Source organism: Ovis aries, chromosome 13 (genome assembly GCF_016772045.2).
Source record: "Ovis aries strain OAR_USU_Benz2616 breed Rambouillet chromosome 13, ARS-UI_Ramb_v3.0, whole genome shotgun sequence".
NCBI classification, from domain to species: Eukaryota; Metazoa; Chordata; class Mammalia; order Artiodactyla; family Bovidae; genus Ovis; species Ovis aries.
The window spans coordinates 18,364,344-18,392,053 of record NC_056066.1 but is presented as its reverse complement, the minus strand read 5'-3'; the positions used below and the strand labels follow the sequence as shown (position 1 = coordinate 18,392,053).

At 43.8% G+C, this 27,710-nt stretch overlaps 1 protein-coding gene across 28 annotated transcripts in view; it reads right to left on the bottom strand.

Moving 5' to 3' along the window:
• Nucleotides 1–1,009: 1,009 nt before the first annotated feature.
• Nucleotides 1,010–27,710, bottom strand: part of PARD3 (par-3 family cell polarity regulator) — a 569,666-nt gene continuing 542,965 nt past the window's right edge. For all 28 annotated transcript variants that reach the window (XM_027976558.2, XM_027976565.2, XM_027976560.2 and 25 more), the window contains 3 exons: nt 21,319–21,439; nt 9,362–9,489; nt 1,010–3,049 (listed from right to left, as the gene is read on the bottom strand). In XM_027976558.2, the coding sequence (XP_027832359.2) occupies nt 2,653–3,049; nt 9,362–9,489; nt 21,319–21,439 (646 nt within the window). In that variant the 3' untranslated portion in view covers nt 1,010–2,652. The remainder of the gene's footprint in view (nt 3,050–9,361; nt 9,490–21,318; nt 21,440–27,710) is intronic.

Here is a 27,710-nt window from a genome sequence, read left to right as displayed (position 1 = left end):
CATAGGCATATTCTCATTTCTGTGCTGACCACATCCATTCCTCCTCCTCTTCTCCGTGCAGCTCCGATTGTCAGTTCTGATCTACAAATCTGTGATTTGGGCCCCTGTAACATTCACTGCTGCCTCTCCTGCAAGGCTTCTCACTGTCAGTTGAGATAAATAACCTGCGAGTTTTGGCATTTGCAGCGGGCCTCCTGGTCAGTGAGAAAATTAACAAATCTGTCCATCTTTCTCTCTTCTCCTTTCCCACACCTTGTAGGCATATGAGAACCAAAGACGTGTTATCTATCACCTTGGCTTGCTATACCCCTCTCGTCACTAATCCTGAGGTGAGAGAATTTGGATTTAGTGTCAAGATGAGGGTAGCTATGACAACCAGCTGATGCTTGGCCCTCCATGGGAGGGTATTTTGAACAGGTCTTTGCAAAGCCTGCCTTTTGGACAGGGACCCACCCGGGGATCTAGCACCCTTTGAGCCTTCAAAGCACCATACAAATATTAACTAGCGTCCTTCTGGAAGAAAGAGAAGAAGTCTCATTGTATAATTTGGGAAATAAGCACTGAACCAGTTGAAAGTGGGCTTGAATTTGGACTGCTGTCTGAGCTCCTGGTACACATGGCGGACTCAGTCAGAACATTTGGCCTGTCTAAATGGTCCATAGAGCAAAGGGCAATGGTGGAACTCTTACTAACACATTGCTCTCTATCCAATTATTCTTTTATTTATTCTAGTGTATCATCAGCTCCTTCCATTCAGAATTTCCCAGCTACTCTGGGCAGCCCGGGCCTTCCAGTGAACTCATTAATTAGGTCCTTCTCTCTTCCCAGTCCTCTCTCTCCTCAGGTGTTCAAATAAACAATCAATCATCCATTTCCATGTTTGCACAGATAGAGACGAGGAAATTTTCAACTTTCTCTAAATATAGGGGGAAAAAAATCACATCTGCTAATAGACTTTTGAAAAACCCAGCTAGGTGAGTTTTCACAAGAATACTAAAGAGACACAGAGAACAGGAAGAAATATGCCTTTTATTAGAAGTCTCATATGTACAGGAAAGCTGTTCCTCACAGCACAGGGGAGGCTGTGAGGAAGAGCTGCTGTCGTCAGAGGTCACCACGCTTGCACCGGTCATATCATTTCAACATCGCCACGCTCCATGAACAAACAGAACTCTTATTACACAGAGATGCAAAAGAGACGCAAGAATGGGGACGGACCCCTCACATATTTTCCAAAAACAAATGGACACAAAAAATACAATGTGCCAGTAAAAAAAAAAAAATGGCATATCAGTACATGTCTTTTTTTTTTTTTCTTTTTGTTAACACACAATACGCTGAGCTTTCATCTCAAGCTTCTTTTCACGTCGGGATTCGCAGGCACTTTAGCAATCCAGCCATGGTTTATAACAGGATGCTCAAACCAACAGATAAGATGGAAACACGGGAGCAAACCAGGTCCTCACGACCCACACGTACGTTAACGTAGCGACACAAGGGCAATCTTTCGTTATCACTGTTTGGGGACACCAGAACGTTCTGTGGGATGTGGAATGTCTGTCCTCTTATTTACCTTTTCCGTTTCATGGCAGAATTCTGTAGAAGCCTGATGGCATCACCAGGCAGGGGGATAGCAGGTGGATGAATAGACAAACATCAATTCCAATTGACTTTAAAAGCCGGAGACAGCAGGTGAGATTTTGGAATCCCAAAATGAGTGTCTGCCTGATCTTTGTCCCACACTATGCCCTTCTTGCCAACTCATCAAATAAAAACTAATTAAAAGGACAACTGGAAGGTACTGGGCCAGACGCGCATCCTGGGAGAATTCTTTCTCAAGCTATCGCCCCCTCCATGTCATGACATGCACCAGGCTGGTGGGCGAGCAGCCCCCTGCCCCACTGGGGCTGAAGCCCGTCTCCTATGTTCTCCACGCAGAGCTGTGATGACTCAACTCATGTGTGAGGGAATAGGACTAAACAAGGGTATTTATAAATGCAGACAGAATGATCACATCACTGATAACACTGAGTTATAAGGCAGTTACAAAAGGACCCCCCTGATAACCAGACAGTGTTGGAATATGGCTTAGCTTCTCTTAGATGAAGAAAATTCCCGTTACAAGGAGCTGAGAAAGAAAAGGGAAACCATACTGGTCACAAAGGGTTAAAAATGACTGTGCTGGGAAGTACCACAGAGCCCCAGTTTCTGGTGTATGTCATCCAGTTTCATCCACCAGAGATGGAGATGTCACTTGGTCTGAGAAACTCAAGGGGGAAAACAAAGAGGGATCAACATCACCTGTGACTTCAGGATGATCTGTTGCCACAAGCTGCACAGGGCGGTAACACAAAGCCACGGGGTCTCCCAGGCTGGGCCAGGTTCCCAGCACCCAAGAGAGGAGGAGCGTAGGATGCCTTGAACAGGTGATTGTCACATGGCGGGAAATTCTTCCATGAAATAGACATGTGAAACACAGTGGCAAAGACATTAAGGCCTTCCATCAAACTGCCCACACTGCTTAAAGGCACTGATACCAGCAACAGAAATACTCCGCAGTACCACCAGGGTGTTAAAAAAAACTCCCGAATACAAGTCTTCGTAGGAAAGTGTCCTTTATTGCATGACACGAAGTGTCCGCTCTCCTCCTGCTCAGGAATAGAAGGGCCTCCCTTTCTCGGGAGTCTGGAGTCTGTTCAGCCTGGCAACCTGAGAAGGTGAGGGGGGCACGTCCTGCCGGAAGGGCCCCTTGGCGGAGATGTGACTGGGGTCCTGGACTTTCTTATATGAATCATAGTTGTTGAGCCCCTCGGGGGCCGGAGGTTGCTTCTTCATCTGCTGCTCCTTCCGCCTCTGCTCCTGGCGGAGCAGCTCCTGGGTCTCCAGCATGACCCTGGCGTTGAAGCCGTGCCCGCCCAGATAGCCGTTCCGGGAACCTTGGTAGCTCGAGTACCTGGGGTTCTCCTTGGCACTCTGGAAGCCTTCCCCGGGAGGGTAGTTCTGCTCCCAAGAATCCTGGGAGACAGAGCTGGCGTTCTTCCTGCTTTGCCTAGGAAGCAAAGCCCAAGGTGAGTGTGAGTGTTGGGAAAAGGGGAGGGAGGGAGATGAAGGGGAAGAGTGAGGGGGTGGTGGTGGGGAAGCCAGAATAGCATTTCTATATCTCAACAAACATCACAGTAAGTCCTCTATATATGAACCTTAAGTCACGAGCTTTCAGACATGCAAGCGCACGTTCGTGTGTCCAGTCGCGTGTTGGTCCCCGTGTCTGGCGCACACTGCCATGTGCGTGCATCCTCTGTAAGCGCCTGTGCTTCTGTGCACTTCGCTGTGCAGTACTGTAGAGTATGGTAGTACAGCATCTTTACTCCAGGCCCAGGATGTACGCAGACATCACCGGGTCGTTTTGTCAAGAGGGTAGATAGAACTGAATCGAGCAAGGAACCAGAACCTGTGCCATCAGTGTCAGGCATGAGTGAAACTCCAGCTTGCCCTCCATCTCCTGTTGCTGATGACCCTTCAGCTCTACCATCTCCCACCTCCTCTTCCTGCTCCAGTCAGTAACTCTTCTTGCCTGTTCATTCCCCTGTATGCCAGCTGTTGTACTGGACTAATTTAGTTTTCAAGGTAATGTACTCTAAGAGTAAAAATGTTCTCTTTATTTTCTGTGTTTGTTGTTTATGTATTATTTGTGTGAAAAGTATTATAAACCTATTCCAGTACAGTACTGTATAGCCGATTGTGTTAGTCAGGTACCTGGGCTAACTTTGCTGGACTTATGAACAAATGGGACTTTCAAACGCACGCTCAGAGTGGAACTCACTCATATGTTACTGGTAAGTATTGGGCTTCAGCTGATTCTCAGACATTGTGATAGGAGCTGAAGGATGAAAAGGTGACTGACTCTGGCAAGCTCAAGTCTGAGACAAGCCTGGATGAACAATGGCTGCCCAGGAGAGACAGCAAACAGACTCCACAGCTACTCAGAAACAGGGTCTTCCTCCTGCGTCTGGGCGGGTGTGATCTGTTCCGCTTAGGGTAACAATATATCCTGCAATTTAGACTCATTGGCAGGATGCTCTATAGGGGTATTAGAGATTTGGCAGCTTCTGTACCAGCAATAATTGCTCGCTTTACAACATTACAATTCAATTCTAAACAAGCCAAACAAATATTTTACACAGCTGCCACCCTCATGCCAGAGATGCTAGCTAATATGAAGTACATGGAATGGATTACAATATGACTTCAGTGATGAAAGATTTAAGTCTAGACTCCTCTATGATTAAAAATGCAACAGGCAGTCCCTTAAAGCCGTGGCTTTCGAGTTATATATGTCAGCAACTGACTACCTCTGGAACACACGCTCATCAAGATTGCAGAACCTGGGTGTGTGAGGAGTAAGCACCATTTTCTGCCCACAGTATCCTCATCCAAGGCCAGGGTAACTTACTCATATTCTGTCATCCTGAGATGGGGAAATAAATCAGAGTCCTATAGAAATTTCAACTTCTTATCCTTTCTGCAATAAAGTTGCACATCATTTTCAGGAAACATTATTGTTTGGAAACATCTTTAATTTACTATCAAGTCTCTAGATGCTTTTATGAATTTACAATAAGATTGGCTATGATAAAGATTGGCTATGATTTTGTGCCAGAAAGACAGACATGCCCTAATTTTTTCGCCTTGAAAATGGAAGAGAGGGAGTGAGAATTGAGTCATAAAACAAAATATATTGCTTCATTTATCAATAAAAAAGTGATTCAGTGACAGTATGCATTGTTCAGCCTTTCACATCAACACACACAACATGATGGAGTGTTCAGAAAGACTCGGTAGGGGAAAGTAAGGTCTATGCAGCACTGGGTCTCCCATAGGAATGAAGCCATCTGCATTTCTGAACATTCAGGCGTGCCATCAATATGGCTGGGATGAAATCCGCCCATTTTCCATATGACCTAAAATGTAGCCAAGGGTATTCTCAATAAGGAAGATGAACTACTGTTCAGAATCATCTCTGGCAATGACTGTTTAATGATGAATTAAACAGTCTAAAGTATATTCATCCTTGTAATGGGAATCAGGCCCTGGGTACAATCAGCTCAGGCAAGAATCCTTACATTTGACGGAATAGTTTATTTGCCTAAAGCACTGATTATCTCCACTTAAAGAGTCATAAATTAATCTGCTCAGAGCTGTGAATGATGGAAAGTGCCAGCATGAAACCAAGGGATTTGATATTAATCATGAAACTTTAATTAAAACAACAAACTTGTTACTGATGTTATAGCAACAACATGGGATTCTTTCATGGGTTAGCTATCAATTTAAGGATAACTGGAGATAAGCTTCTTCAACCTTGGTCCACTGGGATCCACTAGTCCTGCCCATCCTGGTCCCCTGCATGAAGCCTGAGGCTTTGCTCCACGTGGTCATGGACTAGAAGTTGAATCATTCCAGGAAGAGAGTCTTTTTGTACTAGGACACATTGAAAATTCATTAACAGTTTGTTTGGGATGGAGATTATGACAAAGTGGGAAAAAGAATTTCTTGTAGATAAAATTTTCTTCAGATTAAACAGTTCAGAGAGAAGGAAGAACACCTCCCTGAGGTTTGAAGTAAGACATGTGGGGAAAGTTCATACACACAGATGTGTACACGTGGACACGTACATACATACACACACTACCTTGGAAAGGAAGCTAGTGTATCAGCAAGCTCTTGATTAAAGAACAGGACAAGAAATGAGCAGGTTGTAGAGAAACACGAGAAAGCAGCAGACAGTAAGTTTCCTCCACTTACTGGAAGATGAGGCACGCAGGCATGGGGAACAGTGGGAAACCGGCTGGGTGTCCCAAGGACATGGATCCAGCCCTGGGTCTGCACATGCAGCTGTGAGCCTGGGAAAGCTCTCTATTCTGGGCTCAGGTGGCTTCCTCAATGCAACAGACAGAATCTCTAACCTCATAGGATTATGGGGAGCAATAAAAGAAATCACATCTGTAAAATGCTCACAAAAGTACAGCATATACAGCTCATGGGTGACCAATCAGTGACTTTGCCTCCAATGATTAGGCTCTGAGTTTTGGGGGAGCATTTTTCTGACCAAAGAAGAAAATAAACAAAAAGATTAGCATTTTGTCTTTCGGGACAGAAGGGTTGGTACAGATCAAGGAGCAAAAAAGGCACCAAAGACAAACTGGAGAATCTTCACTCAGAGAAGCAACTCACAAACATGTCCCAGAGTGAGAACCAGAAGCAACCCTTCCACCGTCCCAGGGTCACTCAAAGGCCACCAATAACCACGGGGGCAACAAAGCATCATTTCTTCCAGTGAATCTTTACGACCAACACACAGGTTTGTTGGGTCCTGGAATGAGCTCGCTGGAGATGCCTGAGGCCACCCAAAGCCCACGCCCTGGTTTGGCAATAATCGCCTCTTGGTGATTATGTCTGAAGACCACCCTCACATAGAGGACACCCAGAAAAGCCCCCACACCTGAGGAAAGCTGTCAGGCATCACATTGAGGAGGGCACAGGGGGATGAAGACAGAGCTGGGCTGACAAGGTGACAAGCAGTGGAGACACATAATACATGGGCATGGTGGGGAGACTGAATCAGGGCACGGAGACACAGCCAGGAAACGAGGAGGATGAGCAAGAAACCACCAACGGCAGGAGGAAAGCTGGAGAGGAAACAGACGGTGGGAAAAGGGAAGAGAGAAAAACATCCCCCAAGGGTCTTGAATACACTTTTTTATCAGTGACTATGACCCAACCTACTTCTACTGCTCAGATTTAGAGCTGCCTTTTGGATACTACAACTTCTGTGGTAGCTCAGACTATAAAGAACCTGCCTGCAATGCAGGAGACCTGGGTTCAATCCTTGGGTTAGGAAGATCCGCTGGAGAAGGAAATGGCAACTCACTCCAGTATTCTTAACCTGGAGAATTTCATGGACAGAGGAGCCTGGTGGGCTACAGTACATGGGGTTGCATAGAGTCGGATGCAACTGAGCGACCAACACTTTAACACTTTGGATACTAAGGAATAAAGCTAGAAATTTTAAAAAGGGTTTTTTTAAAAAGAGAGTAAAACAGAAAAAAGAAAACTAATTTAGGAATTTTAAAAAAAAATCCGCCTCCAGTTAAGGATTGAGTGTTGGGCTGATCGGGTCTCCTTTCCCCACTGATCTCGTGTTACCCCCTGGCTAGTGTTTCTCACTGACATTTCACAGTGGAACCTGAATTCAGCCTAGAGGTCTCCGTAATCACGGCAAGACTTCACAAACCCCTCTGGTGAGTATACAGCCCTCTAATTCAAACCACCTCATCTAGCGTGCCTGATTCCAAGTCCTGACCATTTGTTTTCTCTTATGTTCCACTTTGCAACTGAACTCTGTGTGTGTGTGTGTGTGTGAAATCTTTTTGGTATCGAATGCCACGGCGACTTGTTTAGACCAAACTCTGTCAATTGTCCATATCCAAAGAGCAGAGGTCAAGTGTCTGAAAAATATCATATGTCAGAAACTGGGATTTGCTTCTAGTTCATGTGGGTCACGGCCCCCTCAACTTCCCTCCAGCCTCTAGCTGAGTGAGGTGGCTCTGCAAGGAACCAAGCTGTGTGCAAGACCCCGAGTTTCTGATTTCCTCAATCAGAGGTGCACACTGTGGAGTTACGGTTGACCCGTGAACTGTGTTTGTTCGACTGCATGAGTCCACTTATACGTGGATATTTTCCAATAATGAATACCTCAGGACAACACGTCTGTGGTTGGTTGAATCTGAGGATACAGAGAAGCCATGGATGGAACCACGGATATGGAGGGCAGACTACAGTAAGTCCCCTACATACAAACGGGTTCCGTTCTGAGAGCGTGTTCAGGAGTCCAATTTGTTCGTAAGTCTGACAAAGTTAGCCTAGGTACCCAACTAACACAATTGGCCTTGTAGTGCTGTACTGGAATAGGTTTATAATACTTTTCACATAAATAATATATAAAAAACAAACACACAAAATAAAGAAATCATTTTAAACCTTACAGTACAGTACCTTGAAAACTACAGTAGTTTAGTACAACAGCTGGTATACAGGGACTGGCATGGAGTGAACAGGCAAGAAGTTACTGACGGGAGGAGGAAGAGGAGCTGGGAGATGGTAGAGCTGAAGGGTCATCAGCAACAGGAGACGGAGGGCAAGCTGCAGTTTCACTCAAGCCTATCGTTGATGGAACGCATATTTGCATCTTTGAAGGCTCACAACTTGAAGATTTGTATGTAGGGGACTTACTGTAAAAGTTACTTGCAAATTACACCCCCCACACACACACACACCTGTACTCTCTAAAAGGAGTGAAGACGGTGTAGAGGTCGACCAGTCCGCACGCCTAAACTCACGGCACTCTTTCTTTTCAAGGTTTCTACTTTTCTCCTATCCACACAGAATAGAATGGCTAACCAGAAGGAAGCTGCAGTTGACCAAAGGGCAAGTTCTGTTTCTTTGGGGAATCACTGACTGACAGCAGTGGTCCCACAGCAGCAAGCCTCAGGTCTATGGCGTCCTCTTCAGAGGAGAGGTGGGAGAGAGGCACGGGGTGGGGTGCAGAAGAGGGTCACCAGTGGGCATGGAGAGGGGTACGCCAGGATGAAAGGATCGGTTTGGAGGACCGAGTAGCTTTGGAAGGTGAGCAGGAGAAACCCAGTGGATGTACTTGCTTCTATCTTATCCTCTTCCTGAGGATGAAGCCCCGGGTCTCCCCCTATCTTCCCGCCAGGCCCTCCCACCCCCGTCCCTCCCCTTCTCGAGTCCTGGACATTTCTCTTCTCACTTCTTCTCACATACTTTATGAGAGCTCTCCTCCATCCCTTAAAAAATAATCTCAAACACAACTAAAATACAGGAAGCCAAGCGTTTGGCCAAGAAGACCACAGCCCCTTGAGCTTTTACACTAGTTACACCTGTCCTTTTGGAGAACTCTAGATTTACAAGGTCCATTTATGCTAGCTACCACCGAGCCGTGCAAAGTAAAAGTTCTGTTTCCATTTCCTGGTGGAGGAATCTGTCTCCGGCCCCACAGGAGGTCACAGAACAAACACCAGATCCCAGGTTGGACCCCTAAGCCCCGTCCTTGCGGGGAGCAGGTCACTTCACTTTCTAGGAGGGAGCTGTCAGCTGGGGATGCTGGCATCTCCTGAAACACCTTCCTGCCTGGTCCCCCTGCCAGGCAGTGGTCTGGCCAAGTAAGCCACAGTTCCCACAATCTATGAGCGGTTCCTCGGAGGTGGAAAAGCCAGTGCACTGGGAAGGAGGGATTTCCCAAGGGACAGGGACAGGGCAGGGGTGGGGTGGGGGTGGCGCGTACCGGGGAAGCGAGCTGTACTGGCGCTGGGCCTGCTGGAAGCTCTCGCGCTCCTCCTGCCGCTGCCGTTGCATCTGCACCTCCACCGACACCGAGTGTCGCCCGCTCTGCGCTGATGGCCTGGAGTTGGGCTGCAGGAGAGAACGCAACACAGGTCACGGGAAAGGAACTCCGAATAGCACAGGACTTGGTGACTCTTTCAGTTCTCAGAGGCTGACACGGAAACAATATGTGACTCCGTGAGTTTTTTAAAAATTGAGTGCAGCTTTCTCAAGAGGCACCTTTTTGGTCTTGTGAGCCCCATATACCCCATCATCCTAAATTTTAATTACGGCCTTAGAATGGTTTAAAATTGAGAGATCCACCTTTCTAGTCTGCCTAGTGAGGCTTGGTAAATATAGACATCAGACACTAGTTTACATCCCTTGTGTCAATTCAGTTCAGTTCAGTCGCTCAGTCGCGTCCGACTCTTTGCGACTCCATGAATCACAGCACCCCAGGCCTCCCTGTCCATCACCAACTCCCGGGGTTCACTCAAACTCAAGTCCATCAAGTGGGTGATGCCATCCAGCCATCTCATCCTCTGTCGTCCCCTTCTCCTCCTGCCCCCAATCCCTCCGAGCATCAGAGTCTTTTCCAATGAGTCAACTCTTCACATGAGGTAGCCAAAGTATTGGAGTTTCAGCTTCAGCATCAGTCCTTCCAAAGAATACCCAGGGCTGATCTCCTTTAGAATGGACTGGTTGGATCTCCTTGCAGTCCAAGGGATTCTCAAGAGTCTTCTCCAACACCACAGTTCAAAAGCATCAATTCTTCGGCACTCAGATTTCTTCACAGTCCAACTCTCACATCCATACATGACCACTGGAAAAACCATAGCCTTGACTAGATGGACCTTTGTTGGCAAAGTAATGTCTCTGCTTTTCAATATGCTATCTAGGTTGGGCATAACTTTTCTTCCAAGGAGTAAGCGTCTTTTAATTTCATCCCTTGTATAGGAAGCAAATATAGGGGAACAACCCTTCTCAGAACACTAGGATAGTTTGTGGGAAGCTTCTGCACAGTACAGAGAGTGCAGCTCGATGCTCTGTGATGACCTGGAGGGGTAGGATGAGGTGGGGAAGGGAGCCAAGAGGGAGGGGATGTATGTATATACATGGCTGATTCATTTCCTTGTACCGCAGAAACTAATAACATTGTAAAGCAACTTTAGCCCAATTTTAAAAGTGCCCAAAACATAAAAATTTGCTTCAGTAATTCACAACAGTAGGAAAGTCCCAGGCTGCACACTGGAAGGTCGGCCATGCTGGTGAAGCTTTCAGTAGTCATGCATCTTAGTATAGCAGTAGGACGCAATGGAGCTGATTTTCCTTTTGTTAAAGAATGACAGTTAAATTTTGAACTGACAGTAGCTGAAACTAGGCACAGTTCAACTGGAATTCCATCACTTCCACTAGCTTTGTTCGTAGTGATGCTTTCTAAGGCCCACTTGACTTCACATTCCAGGATGTCTGGCTCTGGGTGAGTGATCACACCATCACACATTATCTTGGTCGCGAAGATCTTTTTGTACAGTTCTTCTGTGTATTCTTGCCACCTCTTCTTAATATTTTCTGCTTCTGTTAGGTCCATACCATTTCTGTCCTTTATCGAGCCCATCTTTGCATGAAATGATACCACCCTTATGGCAGAAAGTGAAGAGGAACTAAAAAGCCTCTTGATGAAAGTGAAAGTGGAGAGTGAAAAAGTTGGCTTAAACCTCAACATTCAGAAAATGAAGATCATGGCATCTGGTCCCATCACTTCAAGGGAAATAGATGGGGAAACAGTGGAAACAGTGTCAGACTTTATTTTGGGGGGCTCCAAAATCACTGCAGATGGTGACTGCAGCCATGAAATTAAAAGACACTTACTCCTTGTAAGAAAAGTTATGCCCAACCTAGATAGCATATTGAAAGCAGAGACATTACTTTGCCAACAAAGGTCCGTCTAGTCAAGGCTGTGGTTTTTCCAGTGGTCATGTACGGATGTGAGAGTTGGACTGTGAAGAAAGCTGAGTACCGAAGAGTTGATGCTTTTGAACTGTGGTGTTGAAGAAGACTCTTGACAGTCCCTTGGACTGCAAGGAAATCCAACCAGTCCATTCTGAAGGAGATCAGCCCTAGGATTTCTTTGGAGGTGATGATGCTGAAGCTGAAACTCCAATACTTTGGCCACCTCATGTGAAGAGTTGACTCATTGGAAAAGACTCTGATGCTCGGAGGGATTGGGAGCAGGAGGAGAAGGGGACGACAGAGGATGAGATGGCTGGATGGCATCACTGACTTGATGGATGTGAGTCTGAGTGAACTCCGGGAGTTGGTGATGGACAGGGAGGCCTGGTGTGCTGCAATTCATAGGGTCGCAAAGAGTCGGACACAACTGACCAACTGAACTGAACTGACCTGAGGCACAGTTCACCCGGAGAAGGCAATGGCACCCCATTTCATTACTCTTGCCTGGAAAATCCCATGGACACAGGAGCCTGGTGGGCCGCAGTCCATGGGGTCGTGAAGAGTCGGACATGACTTAGTGACTTCACTTTCACTTTTATGCATTGGAGAAGGAAATGGCAACCCAGTCCAGTGTCCTTGCCTGGAGAATCCCAGGGATGGGGGAGCCTGGTGGGCTGCTGTCTATGGGGTCACACAGAGTCGGACACAACTGAAGCGACCTAGCAGCAGCAGCAGTTTCTTAGACAACTAAGGAGTTAGAGTTGGACACGACTGAAGTGACTTAGCAGCAGTAGCAGCATCAGGCACAGTTCACCATATTCAGGTCTACCGTGGCAGCCACATGCAAACAGAATAGCTTATCCAAAGAATAAATCTGCAAGCTAATAGCTCCTGGAACTGGTTGTGAAATAATACACTTTGCCTCAGTTATTAAGAAACGGCATTTTTACCCAGGTTAATTATATGCTACAGAGAAACAGTCAATCCTTCTGGCTAAACACTTCATGCAGCAGGTCGGCTGCTGATAGCTGCCACTGAACGAAACCAGATACTGGGGGAGTGTATGGTGCTGGGCCATTGTGCCTGCTTTAGCTTCTGCCATTGGCTTTGAGCTTGCCTTTATGATGGTACATTTTGAAAGCAGCTCCACTCAAAACAGGCAACGATGCCTCTAACTTTACAAACACCCAACAAAGGTTGATCATAGCCATCAATGGCACGCACTCTTAAGTAACCCTTTTTGGCACTCGTCAACCTCTGTCCTCTTTGTGTTATGCAACATTGTGCAATAGATTTATTCCAAACGAAGAATGTCTGTGATAAACAAGTTATTGATTTTTTTTTTTAGAGCTGAAAGCCAATAGCAGACTTAGACTCGATAATCACTTTCTAAAATAAGAGTCTCAGCACTCATTTGGAGTCTGGAAAGATAACATGTAGGCTTGTTCCTTAAAGAGTGGTTCCTCTGGTGGCTTTTGTGCAAAGAGAAAGGCAGTAACCTCTATTGTCCCCTTCTGCCTAGCCAGCATATCCCATTTGTTGGTAAGCAATAATGAAGCAATATGCAGGACAAAATTTCAAAGCATATGGGCATCGTCAGCAAGCATATTAAAAATATCCCGATACAAAAATAATATGTGAAGAGATTAGACTTTACGATACCCCAGTCTCTACTAGTGGATGTTTATAACCACACACATTGGAACAAATGTGTATTCGGAGACACACTCCACAACACGGTTCAAATAACATCCGTGGTGCCTTCAGCAAAGAAAACATGTTGCCGAATGAGTTCTGCTTATGCAAACAAAGCATGAAGCAATTGTTCGCCAACAACATTAAGGAGACAAACAGTTTCTTCCGTGACCCTGGATGAGGCTGGCCCAGAACAGTGCTGTGGTGATCTGTTGTTGGTGGGGAGCCCGGGGAAGGGCCAGTGGACAGGAAAAGCGAAGCAAGAAAATATGCCTTCAAAAAGAACCCCATTTTCATTTCATTTACACTCAGTCTAAGCTACACACATGTGTCAAACAGTCTTGAAAGACCTGGCATTCTGCTGCAAGATTTACTAACCAGCTTTTCAAGCTCATGCTGTTCTATGACACGCTGCTTGTGGAGCTGTGAAAAGAAAATGCAAGGTCTTGTAGAAATTTCAGGTGTATTTTTAAGTTGCTTCTCCCAGAGTCCTGAAAATATGATACTGATGGAGGGAAGAAAAAAAATTGAAGGGCTTTTGTTTCCTCCACTGTGTGTTTTCTGGGACTGTTCACCTCCAACCTTATCAGTGGCATAGCTCAGTGCATCTGGATGAATCCCAGTAATGAAATTATCATCGAGTGGGATCTGAAAACTTAGAATGAGGGAAGGAGTCTGGAATCAGCAAACTGACAGATTTCATTGTTTGCTTCACTCTGATGAAATACACACCCTAGCCTTGCTATTAATATTTTACTCTCTCTTTTCAGAGTGTGTGAAAGAATAGGTTATTAGAAAGAATCACCCTTATCTTTAGGATGAAAGTTGACTGGGCCACAGATATCCAGGGAGACTGTGCGCATGATGGACCCAGAGCAACAGTGAAAGAAGTTTGTCCTGGCCCATTCTCTACTTAGGCTGCATCAAAAATAATCGGATTCATGATTTCAATGAAGATCTCATAAAAATGTGAATTGTGGAAACAGTATTACCACCAGGAACCCTGACTTTAAGACACTGGGGTTTTGTGGTTTCCATCCCAATGGCAGAAAGAGAATAGAACAGAAACAGAAACAGCAGAAATAGAAATATCTAGAGTCCAAAATCACAAAAATAAAGACAGAAATGAAGAAAGAGATCATGTGTTACCCCTCAGAGAAGGGAATGTTTTCAGATAAAACGGCAACTACAGTGACAAAGCAGTATCTATATGGGGAAACACACAGGCAAAGCATCATTGTAATGATTCTAGAGATTCACCAGATAACAAGACAGCAGCTCTGTTTTAAGACAGCAAATTATAAATAACCCTGGCCTTGTTTGCGATGAAACGGGTGACAAGCAATGACCTTTTAAGGAAAAAAAATAGCCAAGGTTGCCACGGCCATAATAATGATAGAGGTTGTAAGACAGAAGTAAATACATGATTATCTCTTACACAATATGCTGGAAAACCACGGCTACGTGACTCTCTTCATGGCTTATGTTTAAAAACCACCAGTCAAGACTATGCAGGTTGTTTTGGTAAATGAGCTGCAAAGTACTTGTGTTTATCATGATTATGAAGAGATTTTACTATTTATATTATATTTAAAAATTACATAAAACCTTGAAAGTTGCATAATTTTGGTATTACTTACTGCTGCTGCTGCTGCTGCTGCTAAGTCACTTCAGTCGTGTCCGACTCTATGCGACCCCATAGACAGCAGCTCACCAGGCTGCCCCCTGCCTGGGATTCTCCAGGCAAGAACACTGGAGTGGGTTGCCATTTCCTTCTCCAATGGAGGAAAGTTAAAAGTGAAAGTGAAGTCACTCAGTCGTGTCCGACTCTTAGCGACCCCATGGACTGCAGCCTTCCAGGCTCTTCTGTCCATGGGATTTTCCAGGCAAGCCTTCTCCTATTACTTACTAGTGTAGAACAAAATGTGAAAATCTCTTCTGTGTACTATTTCAGTAAATTAAGAAATGCTTTGGCATTTCTCTCCATTAAGTAAAATCATCCTTATTTTTCCAAATTAAAAAAGATAATACATAAAAATAAAAATACAAAGCCCAAACTGTTAATATACTAAATAAAGAACAAAAATAAATACACACCCTACAAGTTTCAGAACTGATTAGAACTAGGTGATATTACAAGACTTTTAGAGCTTCATGTAAAAATGTGCCTCATGAATAAAATTCATTAGTTCTATTAACATTTACATAAAGTATTTAATAATTTTAAATACACTAATTTTTCTTCTTATAGATAAGAAAAAGCCTGTAAGAATATGTGTGTGTTCTTTTGTATGTATTCACACATATTTGTAATAGTCTTATAAGTGATTATTTGGGGTGGGTTTTCTTCTACTTAAATTACGAATAACAAAATTTTCAGCTCTGTAATGACCTAGAAGGGATAGATGTGGGGAGGTGGGAGGGGATATGTATATACATATAGCTGATTCATGTTATTATACAGCAGAAACTAACAGAACATTGTAAAGCAATTATACTCCAATTAAAAAATTTTTTTTCAAATTTTCACATATGTCCAGGGCATGTAGAGAGAGCAAAAATAAAATGCAAAGTCTGTGTGCTCTGGATGAAAACCTGTGATGAAGATGATGGCAATGAAGATGGCAATAATAACACAAAGAACAATGATATCCCTTGAGATTTAAAGTTCTCATTTTAGCGATTCAAATATACTGTGATCCTAGTATGAATTCCATCTTCCGATAACAAAAGGTCACTGAATCATGTTAAGGGTGTAAGTTTTTGACTCTGTTTAAAAGTGGCCATTGCTAACACTGGTAAATGATTTTCTATTGCGGACTTAACTGCCAACTTCTAATCCAAACAAAGTTAACTTTTGCCTCTGGATCCTGTCCTCCCAGCCCTCCTCCCCTCTACCCATCACACACTGTACTGACACAGCTATCGATTGAACTCTGTGGGTTCTGAATGTTGAAAAGCTTAATTGCTACTAATGATGTGAGTAATGGTTGAAAAATGGCAGTGCATACCAATTTCCCTCATCAAGATTTTATAAATATGTGTTTTGGTCTTAACACACTATTTGTCTTCTTCTCATCTTTCCCAACCACGGCTAGGATCTGGTTTCCCGTTGGAATCAGCAGATAGGTTGAAAATAAAGGAGCAGCCTTCCAGCGTCACTGATGGGAGGCAGGCAGCCTCGCGCACTTCACCACCAGAGGGCTCCTTGGGTATAATAGCCCTCAGGTCATGGGACTCCAAGAAAGAGGGCTGCTCTGCAGCAGCACAAGGACACCCCTCCACGACTCCAGGGCACCCCTTCGCTGCAAGAATGGCTCCCTCCAGGTGGATTTCCAAGGGAGGTGATGGGCACCCAATGTGAACTGGAGTCAAACTCCACACAGTAAGGCTGTCAACTAAGAAGGCATTTCCTGAGTCCACACGTGGAGGCCTGCTAGGAGGGGATCACAGCAGATGCCTATAAGTCTTAAGAAAGAGGAAGACAAAAAGAGAACCATCATTTCCTCAAACTCCCCTGGTCCAGGGAAGGCAGTCTAGGGGTGTAGGATGGCTGTGCAGTCTGACCAGCCCTCTAATTAAAGCAGGTGAGATGCTAAAGTGGTAAAAGGAGCCAATAAAAGTCCAAGGTAGGGGTGCCCTGACGGTCCAGTGCCTAAGACTCTGTGCACCCAATACACGGGTCCTGGATTCAGTCTCTGGTCAGGGAACCAGACTCCACATGCCTTCACTAAAGACCCTGCATGCTGCAACGAAGATAGAAGATCCCAAGTGCTGCAACTACCTGGCCCGGCCAAGTAAGTAAATAAACGCGGAAAACAGAAGTTTCTTTAAAAACAAAAGTCCAAAGTGGGAAAATGGAGAAAGGAGCAGATTTTGTTTTGTCTGAGGACAGACAGCTAGAAGAAAGCTTGGGGGAGAAGAGGATTTTCACATTGTGGAGGATCAATTTTCTATCTGAAGGACTAAACTACTTTCAGTCCCTACCCACCCAGGATGGAAAGGATTTAGCAATAGAGCTATTAAAGGCTCCATTATCCCATCCATCAACCGTCTCAGTCAGTGAGTCTGCTGTGGGCAACAGTCAGGTATCTGCAAAGTTTTAACAGCATACTGTACTTAGGTCTGCAGCCTGCAATTTAATTCTTTTAAAAGCAACACACTAAGTCCTGTCCATATCTGAGCTCTGTGATAATAACCCTAACCTCAGCTATTGTTCCATTATCTTAAGAAAGATTTAAAGCAACTTGCTGCTTTATTTATGCTGCACCTGGCACTTCATGGGGAAGAAGTTGCTTTTCCTGCTTCTTCTTCTTTTACTCAACTTGGGAGATAACTCACTTCAATTATGGAGCTAAGGAAATTTTCTAGGCCTCTGCTCATCTAAAGACCCTTTGTGCCAAAAATCAGCTCCCTCCGGCCCAAATGTTATTTTGAACAAAAGCCCGGGAACAGGTGCATTCTGTGTTGCTAGAGTCAAGAGAACATTTTGAAAAATGGGAGAGTTAAAAAGGACCACTTGGAGGAATTTTCTGTAGCATCTCTCTCTGTGCGTGAAGTCATTGGCTTGGGTATTTTTCTGTATGATATATCTGACTGCACTGCACGTGTGGGCATTTCCAACAAGCAGGACAATTTCAGCTAATATGGTCTAAGTTGTACCCACAGCTTGAAGATGTGCTTGTGGTTCCTTAACACTAAAATGATTTCAAACAGTTCCAGTAGGTGAGCTCATGGTCTCATCTTTTCCAAATACAGTGATCTTTCAAGGTCAGAATATATATGAGAAGAGAATAAACAGTCCAAGATACTCAAAATTCTTTTTGTAAAACAGATAATAAAAACCATAGACCATGCTACATTCTGAACAACTGAGCAGCTCTTCCTAAGGCAACAATGAGAATTGATATGAAAATTAACACACTACATAGAATTACTGTCACTTGAAGCCATTTACATGATCTGTAGAATGGGGAGTACCCAGCAAGATCCCAACTGTTTGAAAATGAAAAAAATATATAAATAAAGTCAACTTGTGACCCACAATTTAGGAAATTATTCCATTCCCAAGGTAATCAGCCTGTCATCCAAATAATTCCCAGCTCAATAGGAAAAGATCTTACAAGCCAAGTGGTCCATCTGAAGTTGCTATGGCATTTTTGATACACACTAATTTGGCCTATGAACTTCAGTAGTTGAGTTTCCTAATATATAAGATAGTCTCAAATTTCCAACATGATTGCTCATATTCAATAGATAACATAGAAATATATGCCAAAATGTTCATGTCCTACATTAAAAGAAAACTTAGAAAGATATCAAATGGATACCAAATTGTTGCCACATCTCTCAGTACAAAACTTCTAGACCTAAGGAGTAGGAAATGCTCATTTCGCTTCCAACAAACCTGTAGAGACATGATGTTACTATCCAGAAATAATTCCAATTAATCTTAGGTCCCAAAGATGGGTTCCTCTGTTTCTCAAAGTTATATATTTGAAATATCTTTCAACTTAAAAGATGTGTTCTTTCAAGCTTTTTGTGCACACCGACAACCAACTTGGGTGTGGTTCCTTTGTCTTCAAATGTCCCTTCTTTTCCCTATCAAGACTGCATGCAGCATCCCTTCTTTTGTATCAGCTTGATTCTAGGATTCTAAGGGCTTTCTTTCTTTGTTTTCCCGAGCTAAACACAATAATAAACAGAACATAATGAACACTCAAGAAATTTGATGAGTTAAATAATTAATTTTAGAATAAAACATGCTGCTTGGAAATTCACACACCCAGGTAAAGTAAAATGGCACAACGCTGCCCCTGCTGGGCTGGAGCTCTATAGAGCTGGGGGTATGAGAACCATTTTCATATGCCTATCCCTTCAGGTTGCACTGGCCTCATTCTTCCTTTCAGCACCTTTGTGAAAATATACATAGTTAAGGATGTTTATCCCACAACACAAAGAGGTTGGCTTTAAGAAGCCTAACAGGACTAGGTTGAGTCATTAAGCCAAACAATAGAAGTAAATGAACATAATTCCATCCTGTTGCTACATGGGAATGACTCATTTTACTTACCATCTAGGAAAATAAACTACATATTATTAATAGTGATATTGTTGCAGAGGACAATTAGATTTTCATAGGTATTTACATGTTTTATAAACTCTCAAAGTCGGCTACCGTTGATTTCTTCCAGGATGCAGTTCTCATATTGTCTCTTCTAAGGCCCCTATCTTTCTCACCTGAGCCAAGGGGAGGTCCTTCAAACTGGGATGACTTCTCCAATTTTCCCTTCTTTCATTCACAAAATGAAAGTTCTACAAACTCCAACTTGATCACCAAATTCCAGATAATAATGTCTATGGGTTTCTGGCTTTGTGTGGAATGTACTAACCATGTTGGATTTTAGGTCCAAAGAGGACCTCAGCAATGCTCTAAACTCTGGAGCAGGGCTTCTCACAGGTGGTCCATGGACCACACTTGGATAAGCTCTGAACCGTGGCTGCAGTCACCTGGGTCCACGGAGACCTCTGTATGCAACCGAGGAGCTCACTGATAGCTGCTTTACACACCCAGTTTCCTTTTAAATGTTTATTCTAACAAAAGGTTTAGTAACTGACACTCAATCAGCTACTGTAATCCCCTTGGTTTACAAATAAGAAAACTGATGCCTGGAGAAAAAAAATTAAAATTATTTTCTGACCTGGCTAGTGGGCCAGCATTCTGTTCTGATACCATCCATGTTCAGACTTTCCAACTAGCATGGAAAGCTCCTACCATCTTCCCATGTTTGTCTCTCCTTCCCTACAATATGACCACACTCAGTTCTGTGTCAGCCTTTTCTCATTCTCCCTTCTCATTCTCCCAAATATTGAGTGTAATCATATTCCTGACACAGTGAACTGAACTCATTTACTTTTGGGACCCTAATCACTCCTCTGCTTTAGGAATTTACATGCATGGATGGGACACCTTTGATCCCAACACCATCCAGATGTTCCAAGACTCCAAAAACACACTCTTTTGACCACAGCCTCCTAGGCTTCAGAATCCTAGACTGCTGATACCCCGCCCCCACTCCAGCATCCTCTCAGGCTCTCGTGGCAACACCTCCCTGAGCTGCACTGACCACCTTTCCAGCCGGGGCAGTGCTCCACCAGCATCCTCCCCAGGCTTGCCTTCCTTCACTTTCTGCCATGTCTGTCTTGCCATTTCTCATCATGGGATTAATCTAAAAAATTATTTTGCTAAATAACAAGGTCCTACTATATTGAACTCTATTCAAAATCCTGTGATAAACCATAATGGAAAAGAATGTGAAAAGAATGTATAAATATAACTGAATCATTTGCTGTACAGCAGAAATGAACACAACACTGTAAATTGACTCTACTTCAATAAAATAAATTAAAAATAATTATTTTTCTATTCCCAGCCCTTAAAGTGTTGTTGGCTATGATCCCACCACCATGTGGACTAGACTTAACTAATACATTACTTCAGCTAGATTCTCCTGCCTCCAGCAGCCTATTTACTCATTTCTAATTAACTCTCTCCCTCAAGTTTTCAGAGTCTTCACAATTCCCATCATCTTGAACCCCCAAATCTGCTTCAACACCTCACATCCGCACATGGGCTATCATCTCTAAGACAAAACACAAGATCAGAGCTTAAATCTGGGGCTGGATTGGGGAGGATTAATTAGCCTGCCACACTGTGGAATCTGGACTTATCTTGGGGACATTGAGAAGCCCATTCAAAGCTTTGCTGTAGAAAGACCACTCTGGAGGCTTTGGGAGGAAGAAATGGAATTGCGCTACAGGAAGATACATGGCAGGGTTCAACAAATACACAGAGGGGATGGGGGAGAATCAAGAATCTCTAAATACTGTACTTTGTACAGAGTAGATACACCATAGATACCCAGAACTAATTTATTTAGGCTCTGATTCTCAGAAAAATGTATATAGAAAATATTTAGTAAACTTTAAAAAAGGCATAGTTGCGAGTCAGAATATTCCTGCTCTGTCTTGTCGTCAGGCAAATGAAACCTATTATGTAATGGACAGATGGTGCAACAAGATATAAAAATGAAATTAGCAATGATGAAACCCAGAAGGAAATGAGGGAAAAGGTCAATATGCTAAAGGTCAAAGGAATTTGGCTCCATCTCGTCTCGTTTTGTAAAGGTCCAAGGTCACAGCTATTAATGGCTTTTACTGCAGAGAAGTTGTAGGACTTCCTACAACTGTGTGGAGGCACCAGACACTCACCCAGGGTTGTTCAAAGCTATAGGTACGTCGCCGATCCTCCACGTCTTCATCCTGTTTTGCTTGCTGAAATTCTTGCCGGAGACGCTGTATCCGATCATGGTTGCTAGGAGTTGATCTGTTGCTGAAAGACAAAATGGGCAACAATGAACACTCTTCAGAAATACAATCTGTGGATGGCAGTTACTAGGGGGTAAAAATGGCAGCTTGCTGTGAAATGGTGCTGTTTGGGAGGAAGTGAAATTTTAAGACCATATCTAGGCATTTCAAATATGTGTTCATTTTGTTCTTATGATTAAGACTTATGGAGGTGATTTCAGGCAGATATTCAAGACAGTGAGCAGTATTTTTAGACATTCCTTTTTTACACAGCTCTTTAAAAGCCTCATTTCCTCGCTGTAATCTGGTAAGGTGTTGGTAACAACCATAGTTTAGAAAGGACATTGCATGAAAAATCATAAATACCAAGCTCCTCTACCTTCTTGGAATAAGACACAGTGCCTCTGGGCTGTGGCTTCTTTGTATACATAAAGTGCACATATGAATCCCTTCTGTTCTAAATATCACAGCTGTAACAATCAAGTGAGATAACCCCATACATTGCAGCCTCACAAACATGCAGTATTATTTACATAACACCATTATATGATGTTCTTATTTATGAGTTATCAGAGGTCTAAACACAAAAGCTCACACTCACAGCATAAATAAAAAACAGTTTAAAAACAACTTCAGGCGGTAGTTGAATTGAATCAATAAGTTAATAATATTGTTGCCTTCATTTTGATAACTTTGAATTCTGTTTTATCCTCACAGAAAGCTTATGATAGGGTCAGAAGGTAGTATTTCACACACACACACACACACACATATCAACTGCCATTCAGAGAAGATAAGTAACTTGTTTCCAGTCTTTCCCTGGCCAGTAGGAAAATGTGAGACTAGAATTCAGAATTTTCTAGCTGCTCTCAGACAGTAAAGAATCTGCCTGCAACACAGAACCAGGTTTGATCCCTAGGTCAGGAAGATCCCCTGGAGTGGAGCATGACAGCCCAGTCCAGCATTCTTGCCTGGAGAATCCCTTCGACAGAGGAGCCTGTCGAGGACCCTACAGTCCATTCACTTCAGTCGCTCAGTCGTGTCCAACTCTTTGCGACCCCATGAACCACAGCACTCCAGACTTCCTTATCCATCTCCATCTCCCAGAGTCCACCCAAACCCATGTTCATTGAGTTGGTGGTGCCATCCAACCATCTCATCCTCTGTCGTCCCCTTCTCCTCCTGCCCTCAATCTTTCCCAGCATCAGGGTCTTTTCCAATGAGTCAGCTCTTTGCATCAGGTGGCCAAAGTATTGGAGTTCAGGGTCCCAAAAAATTGGACATGACTGAGCGACTGAGTATACACAAATCAATCTTAAATCTCATGGTGCTTTTGGTCGATTCCATTCCGTAGCGCAAAATCACATCCAATCCGGACAGCTACTCAAGCACATTTGGTATACAGTTTTCCAATGAAACTGTAGACTTCTTGAGGACAAGAACCAAGTCTTGTATTTATCACATATACCCTCCAAGCTGCTGGCAGAATGGGAAGCTGTCAGCCAACAGAAGGATGGGTCCTTCATGGAACACACATTGTCCTGGTTACTTAGAGCGGATCTGACTTCTCTTGGCCACACAGCTTCTGGGGTAATGGCATTTGTGAGGGGTGGCCTAGAAACAGAATGTGTCAGAGAAGAGAATATAAATTCTCAAACATAGGTCTTTGTATTTCACAAATTTTGAGGGATTCTATAGGTTTAAAAACCTCAGCTTGAAATGATCACATCGAGGACCATAACATGAACACCTTCTAAGAAGACAGGATTGTCTCTCATCACTTCATCTCCTGGGTGGGCTCCTATCACCTTCACGTTTCTGTTAATTTCATGAGAGTTTTTTAAATAGCCGGTTGACTCATTCAATTTGATGATTTTCCCAGCAATGAGAACTCATCTTCCCTTTGTTTCTTCCCTTTGTTTCCCCAGCTGGAGGACATGGAAAGTTAATGCGTCTGTAAGATGTGCAACTTGACACATGAGGCATCCTTCCACTGCTTCAGACTTCCCCTCCACACTCCTGAGCCTGGCAGGCTATTATTCCTGCTGGCTTTTAAGTCACATATACAGCATCTTATCTTGTCCCAGCCCACACATTTTCCTGTAATGCCCAATCCACAGAACTCCTCACTCTCCATGGCAAAACTGTGAAGGTATAGGCATGTGTGTACATTCCTCAGACAAAGAACTAGAGAGTAAATATTCATTCATCTCACTCTCTCTTTCCAGCTGTGACTCTCTTTTGTTCCTGGCTAACTTTACAGCTTTTTTTTTTTGACCAGGTATCTCAGTTTGTAGAATCTCAGTTCCCCAAACAGAGATCAAACACAGGTCCCCTGCCGTGTACAGGGGGAGTCCTAACCACTGGACTATCAGAGAATCCCCTAAGTGTTCCTTTAATGTTCTTTCGTTCTTCCGTTTTGACTGTGCTGGGTCTTCAGTGCTGTGCACGGGCTTTCTCTGGTTGCGGTTAGTGGGGCTCCTCTTTGCTGTGGGTGTGCAGGCTGCTCATCGTGGTGGCTTCTCTTGTGGAGCACAGGCTCCTGGCACATGGGCTTCAGGAACTGCAGCACAGGGCCTCAGTAGTTGCGGTTCACAGTCCGTAAAGTGCGAGCTCAGAAGTCCTGACACATGGGCTTAAGTTGCCTGCAGGATGTGGAATCTTCCTGGATTAGGGATCGAACCCATGGCCCCTTCATTGGCGATGGACTCCCATCCACTGTACCATCAGAGAAGTCCTACTTCACAGTTTTTAGTAGAGGGATTTAGGAGGCTTGCCTGATGAAGTATTTCACAAGTCCAAGTAGAAATATTTTCCTATTATTTATTTTCATGTAGCACAGTTTTAACCTCATAATTATTAGGTCCATGAAGTCCAAGCCATCGGTGAAAACAGACCTCTTCTGACTATTTGTGATTACTTGAACATCCAGTCTCCCAACAAGGGAAGTAGACCCAGGGTCCTTAATGTTCAATTCTAGTGACCTTCATGTTTCTCACAGGATAAGACAAATCCTGGAAGTCATTTCCGACCTTATTTCCAAAGCTGAGCTGCTGGCGAGACCACTGTTTCACTCTCTTTTCCTCGCTTCCTTTCTTCTTATGCTCTAGAAGAAGCGGACTGACCTGCCCGAGACTAGCAAAGCACCTGGGGGTTGAAGGCGGCAGCGGTTTCCTGATGGATGGAAGTTCCCAAAGACTGGGAGCCCATTAAGCAGCCTTGGGCGATAGCAGCCGGCAGCCTGCAGGTGAGACCCTGGCTTCCAGAGATGTAACACTGCAACTGCTCAGCTCTGCCTCTTGCGGCAGGTCCTAAGCATCAATAACTCACATCCGGATTTCTAAAGTTTTTGGTTACCTCTTCTGCCAAGAAGGCCAAAGGAAATTTAAAATGCTTATTAGCATTAGTGATGAGTTCCTGAAGACCCCAATCAACTTACATTTGGGTTCATTGCCAACTTAAAGTTGCTCATTATTATTACTTTTTGGTGAGGAATATAATAAAGATATCACCTAAGTTGATCAGATGGGTGAGTAAAACAATAAAACTCTTTATGTCAGTCAGTCAATCAATTATAATTGATTCCCCCTCATAAGGAGAGGAATCAGAGATGCTTTTTGTGCAAAAAAATCCACACAGTTTACACTCAACACTAGCATTTAGCATCTTGGTGTTTATACACATGCACACACACATGTACGTGTGTGTGTGTGTGTGTGAGGGAATGGGTGTGTGTATTTTAAACTAAATAAGATTCTAACAGAATCAAGAAAGCGTACATTGGATCAGACACTATAGAGATCCCTAAACCCCATGTACAACCTAACCTTGACTTAGACAGAACTCAGATCTTTTCCATTCAATTACCATCGGGATGCACCCTTTCCTATCAGAGGTAGATCACACAGAGTGCTAAGCCTTAAAACCTTCAGACTGGATTCCTATAATGTGCTTCACAAATGAAAGTAGCTGAAAACACCAATCCAAATGCAGCCACAATCCTATTTGTAGGTAAGCATCAGAGCCCATCCTCCACCCATGCTGCACAGACGTGTATACTCCAGCCGTCTTCTTAGGTGCCCTGAATGAGGAAAAAACTTCATAACCGTGGCTCTCACCACTACACACGTCTTGTATATGAATCTCATCCTCCAGAATGCTTGTTTAAAAATGCTGATTAAGACTCCCCTTGAGATATTCTGAGCCAATCAATCCATCCACTGCAGGCCCAGGAATCTGCATGTATTAGAAAGCGCTGCAAGTGCTTGGAAAACTATGCCTGCAGGCTTCACTTGGTATTGTTCAGTTATTAAGTCGTGTCCAACTCTGCGACCCCATGGACAGCAGCATGCCAGGCTTCTCCGTCCTTCACTGTCTCCCGGAGTTTGCTTAAACTCAAGTCTGTTGAGTCGATGATGTTATCCAACCATGTCATCCTCTACCACTCTTTTCTCCTTTTGCCTTCAATCTTTCCCAGCATCAGGGTCTTTTCCAATGAGCTGGCTGTTCATGTCAGATGACCAAAGTTTTTGGAGCTTCAGCTTCAGCGTCAGTCCTTTCAATGAATATTCAGGGTTGATTTCCTTTAGGATTGACTGGTTTGATCTCCTCACCGTCCAAGGGACTCTCAAGAGTCTACTCCAGCACCACAGTTCAAAAGCATCAGTTCTTCAACATTCAGCCTTTTGGTCCAACTCTCACATCCGTATATGACTACTAGAAAAATCATAGCTTTGACTATATGGACCTTTGTCAGCAAAGCGATGTCTTTGCTTTTTAATATGCTAGAGGGGGAAATGGCTACCCACTCCAGTACTGTTGCCTCGAGAAGCCCAAGAACAGAATGAAAAGCCAGGCTTCATAGTCAGGACAAATTCCAATGCCTGCAGGGCAATTAACTAAAGACTGAAGGAAACCCACGGTGCTGTGACAATTGGGGGAAATATGCTTGGTCTACAAAGGGAGGCCCTTACTGGATTCCAGTAGATTATTGTCCTGAAAGAGTACAGGTCTGATGCTGCCTTCTAAGTTTTTTTGAGAGAGAAGTCAGAATTACAGTCTTCCCACCTCCTAATTTTAAATATTGGCTTGTTTTATTTTTTCAGTCCTAGGTGAGACAAAAAATATGTTTGTTGCCTGCTAGCTTGTAATCTCTACTTTATATTCTGCAGATGCTGCTTATCTTGTATGTTGCCTTTCTAGTCTATTTACTTTCACTGCACTGAGATAAGGCTACTGGATCCCTAGCAAGAGGCCCAAGAAACAAATATTTAAAAAAAAAAAAAGACCACTTAGCATTGTCCATGGACCCTTGCCTCTGCTCCTGAGTTGTCTAACCCATGGCACACTGGCCTGCAAGCTTGAGTTCTGACCTATCTTTTCAGATCAGCATTTGCTGAGATAGACACGTTTGTGACATAACTGATGAATTCTTTATGGACTAAAAATACTTTATCATTTGCATGTTTAATTATGCAGGGGAAATCCAGAAAGCTGGAATAGAGGGCAAGGGAGAAAAATCACTCGTGGTTCTGGACAAAGAGGTACCTTCTTGGGACACACTTCCCTTCCTATGGAAGGAAGGAGATTGTGAAAGGAAAGAGAGGAGCTAGACAGAGGGAGGGGATGGATCCAGGGGCTCAGGAAGGGGAGAAGATTCTAGTTTCTAAGAGAAGAGAGGCTCCCAAGGAAGAAAGGAGATAAATTTGCTCAAATCTTTCTGAGATAACCTCTCCTTCTCTTTCCATCTTTCCATTTCTAATAGGAAGTCGAAGAATTCAAATTCCACCTCCTTGAAGCCTTTCCTTATACTGCAGCCCCTGTTCATTTTTTCCTTTCAACTCCTACATGCCTTGTCCTCTGGCATGTATATATTTTGTATGTCACATCCCCATAGCGGGTAAATTGTTAGCAAATATTTATAATGGATAGACTTTTCAGGTGTCCCACAGTCCCTGTCTCTGGGCTTCACACCTTTGTGAGTAAGTCACACTCAAACAAGTGGGTGTGTGCAGGGCCCGTGACTTGCTGCTATCCATAGAAGCGTGGCAAAGGTCACGAAATAGATATGATTATATGTATGTGGTTATGTAAGAATGCAGGGTCCATCTTGCTAGTCCATCTCTCTCTTTTCTGCCACTGAAGAAGAAAGCCACCATGAATCCTACAGCTTCTAAGAACTGAATGCTGCCAACAACTCCAAAAGCAGGAAGTGGTGCTTCCCTAGAAGAGGAGCCTCTAGGTGAGAACACAGGCTGGCTGACATCTTGGCTACAGCAGGATGAGACCCTGAGCAG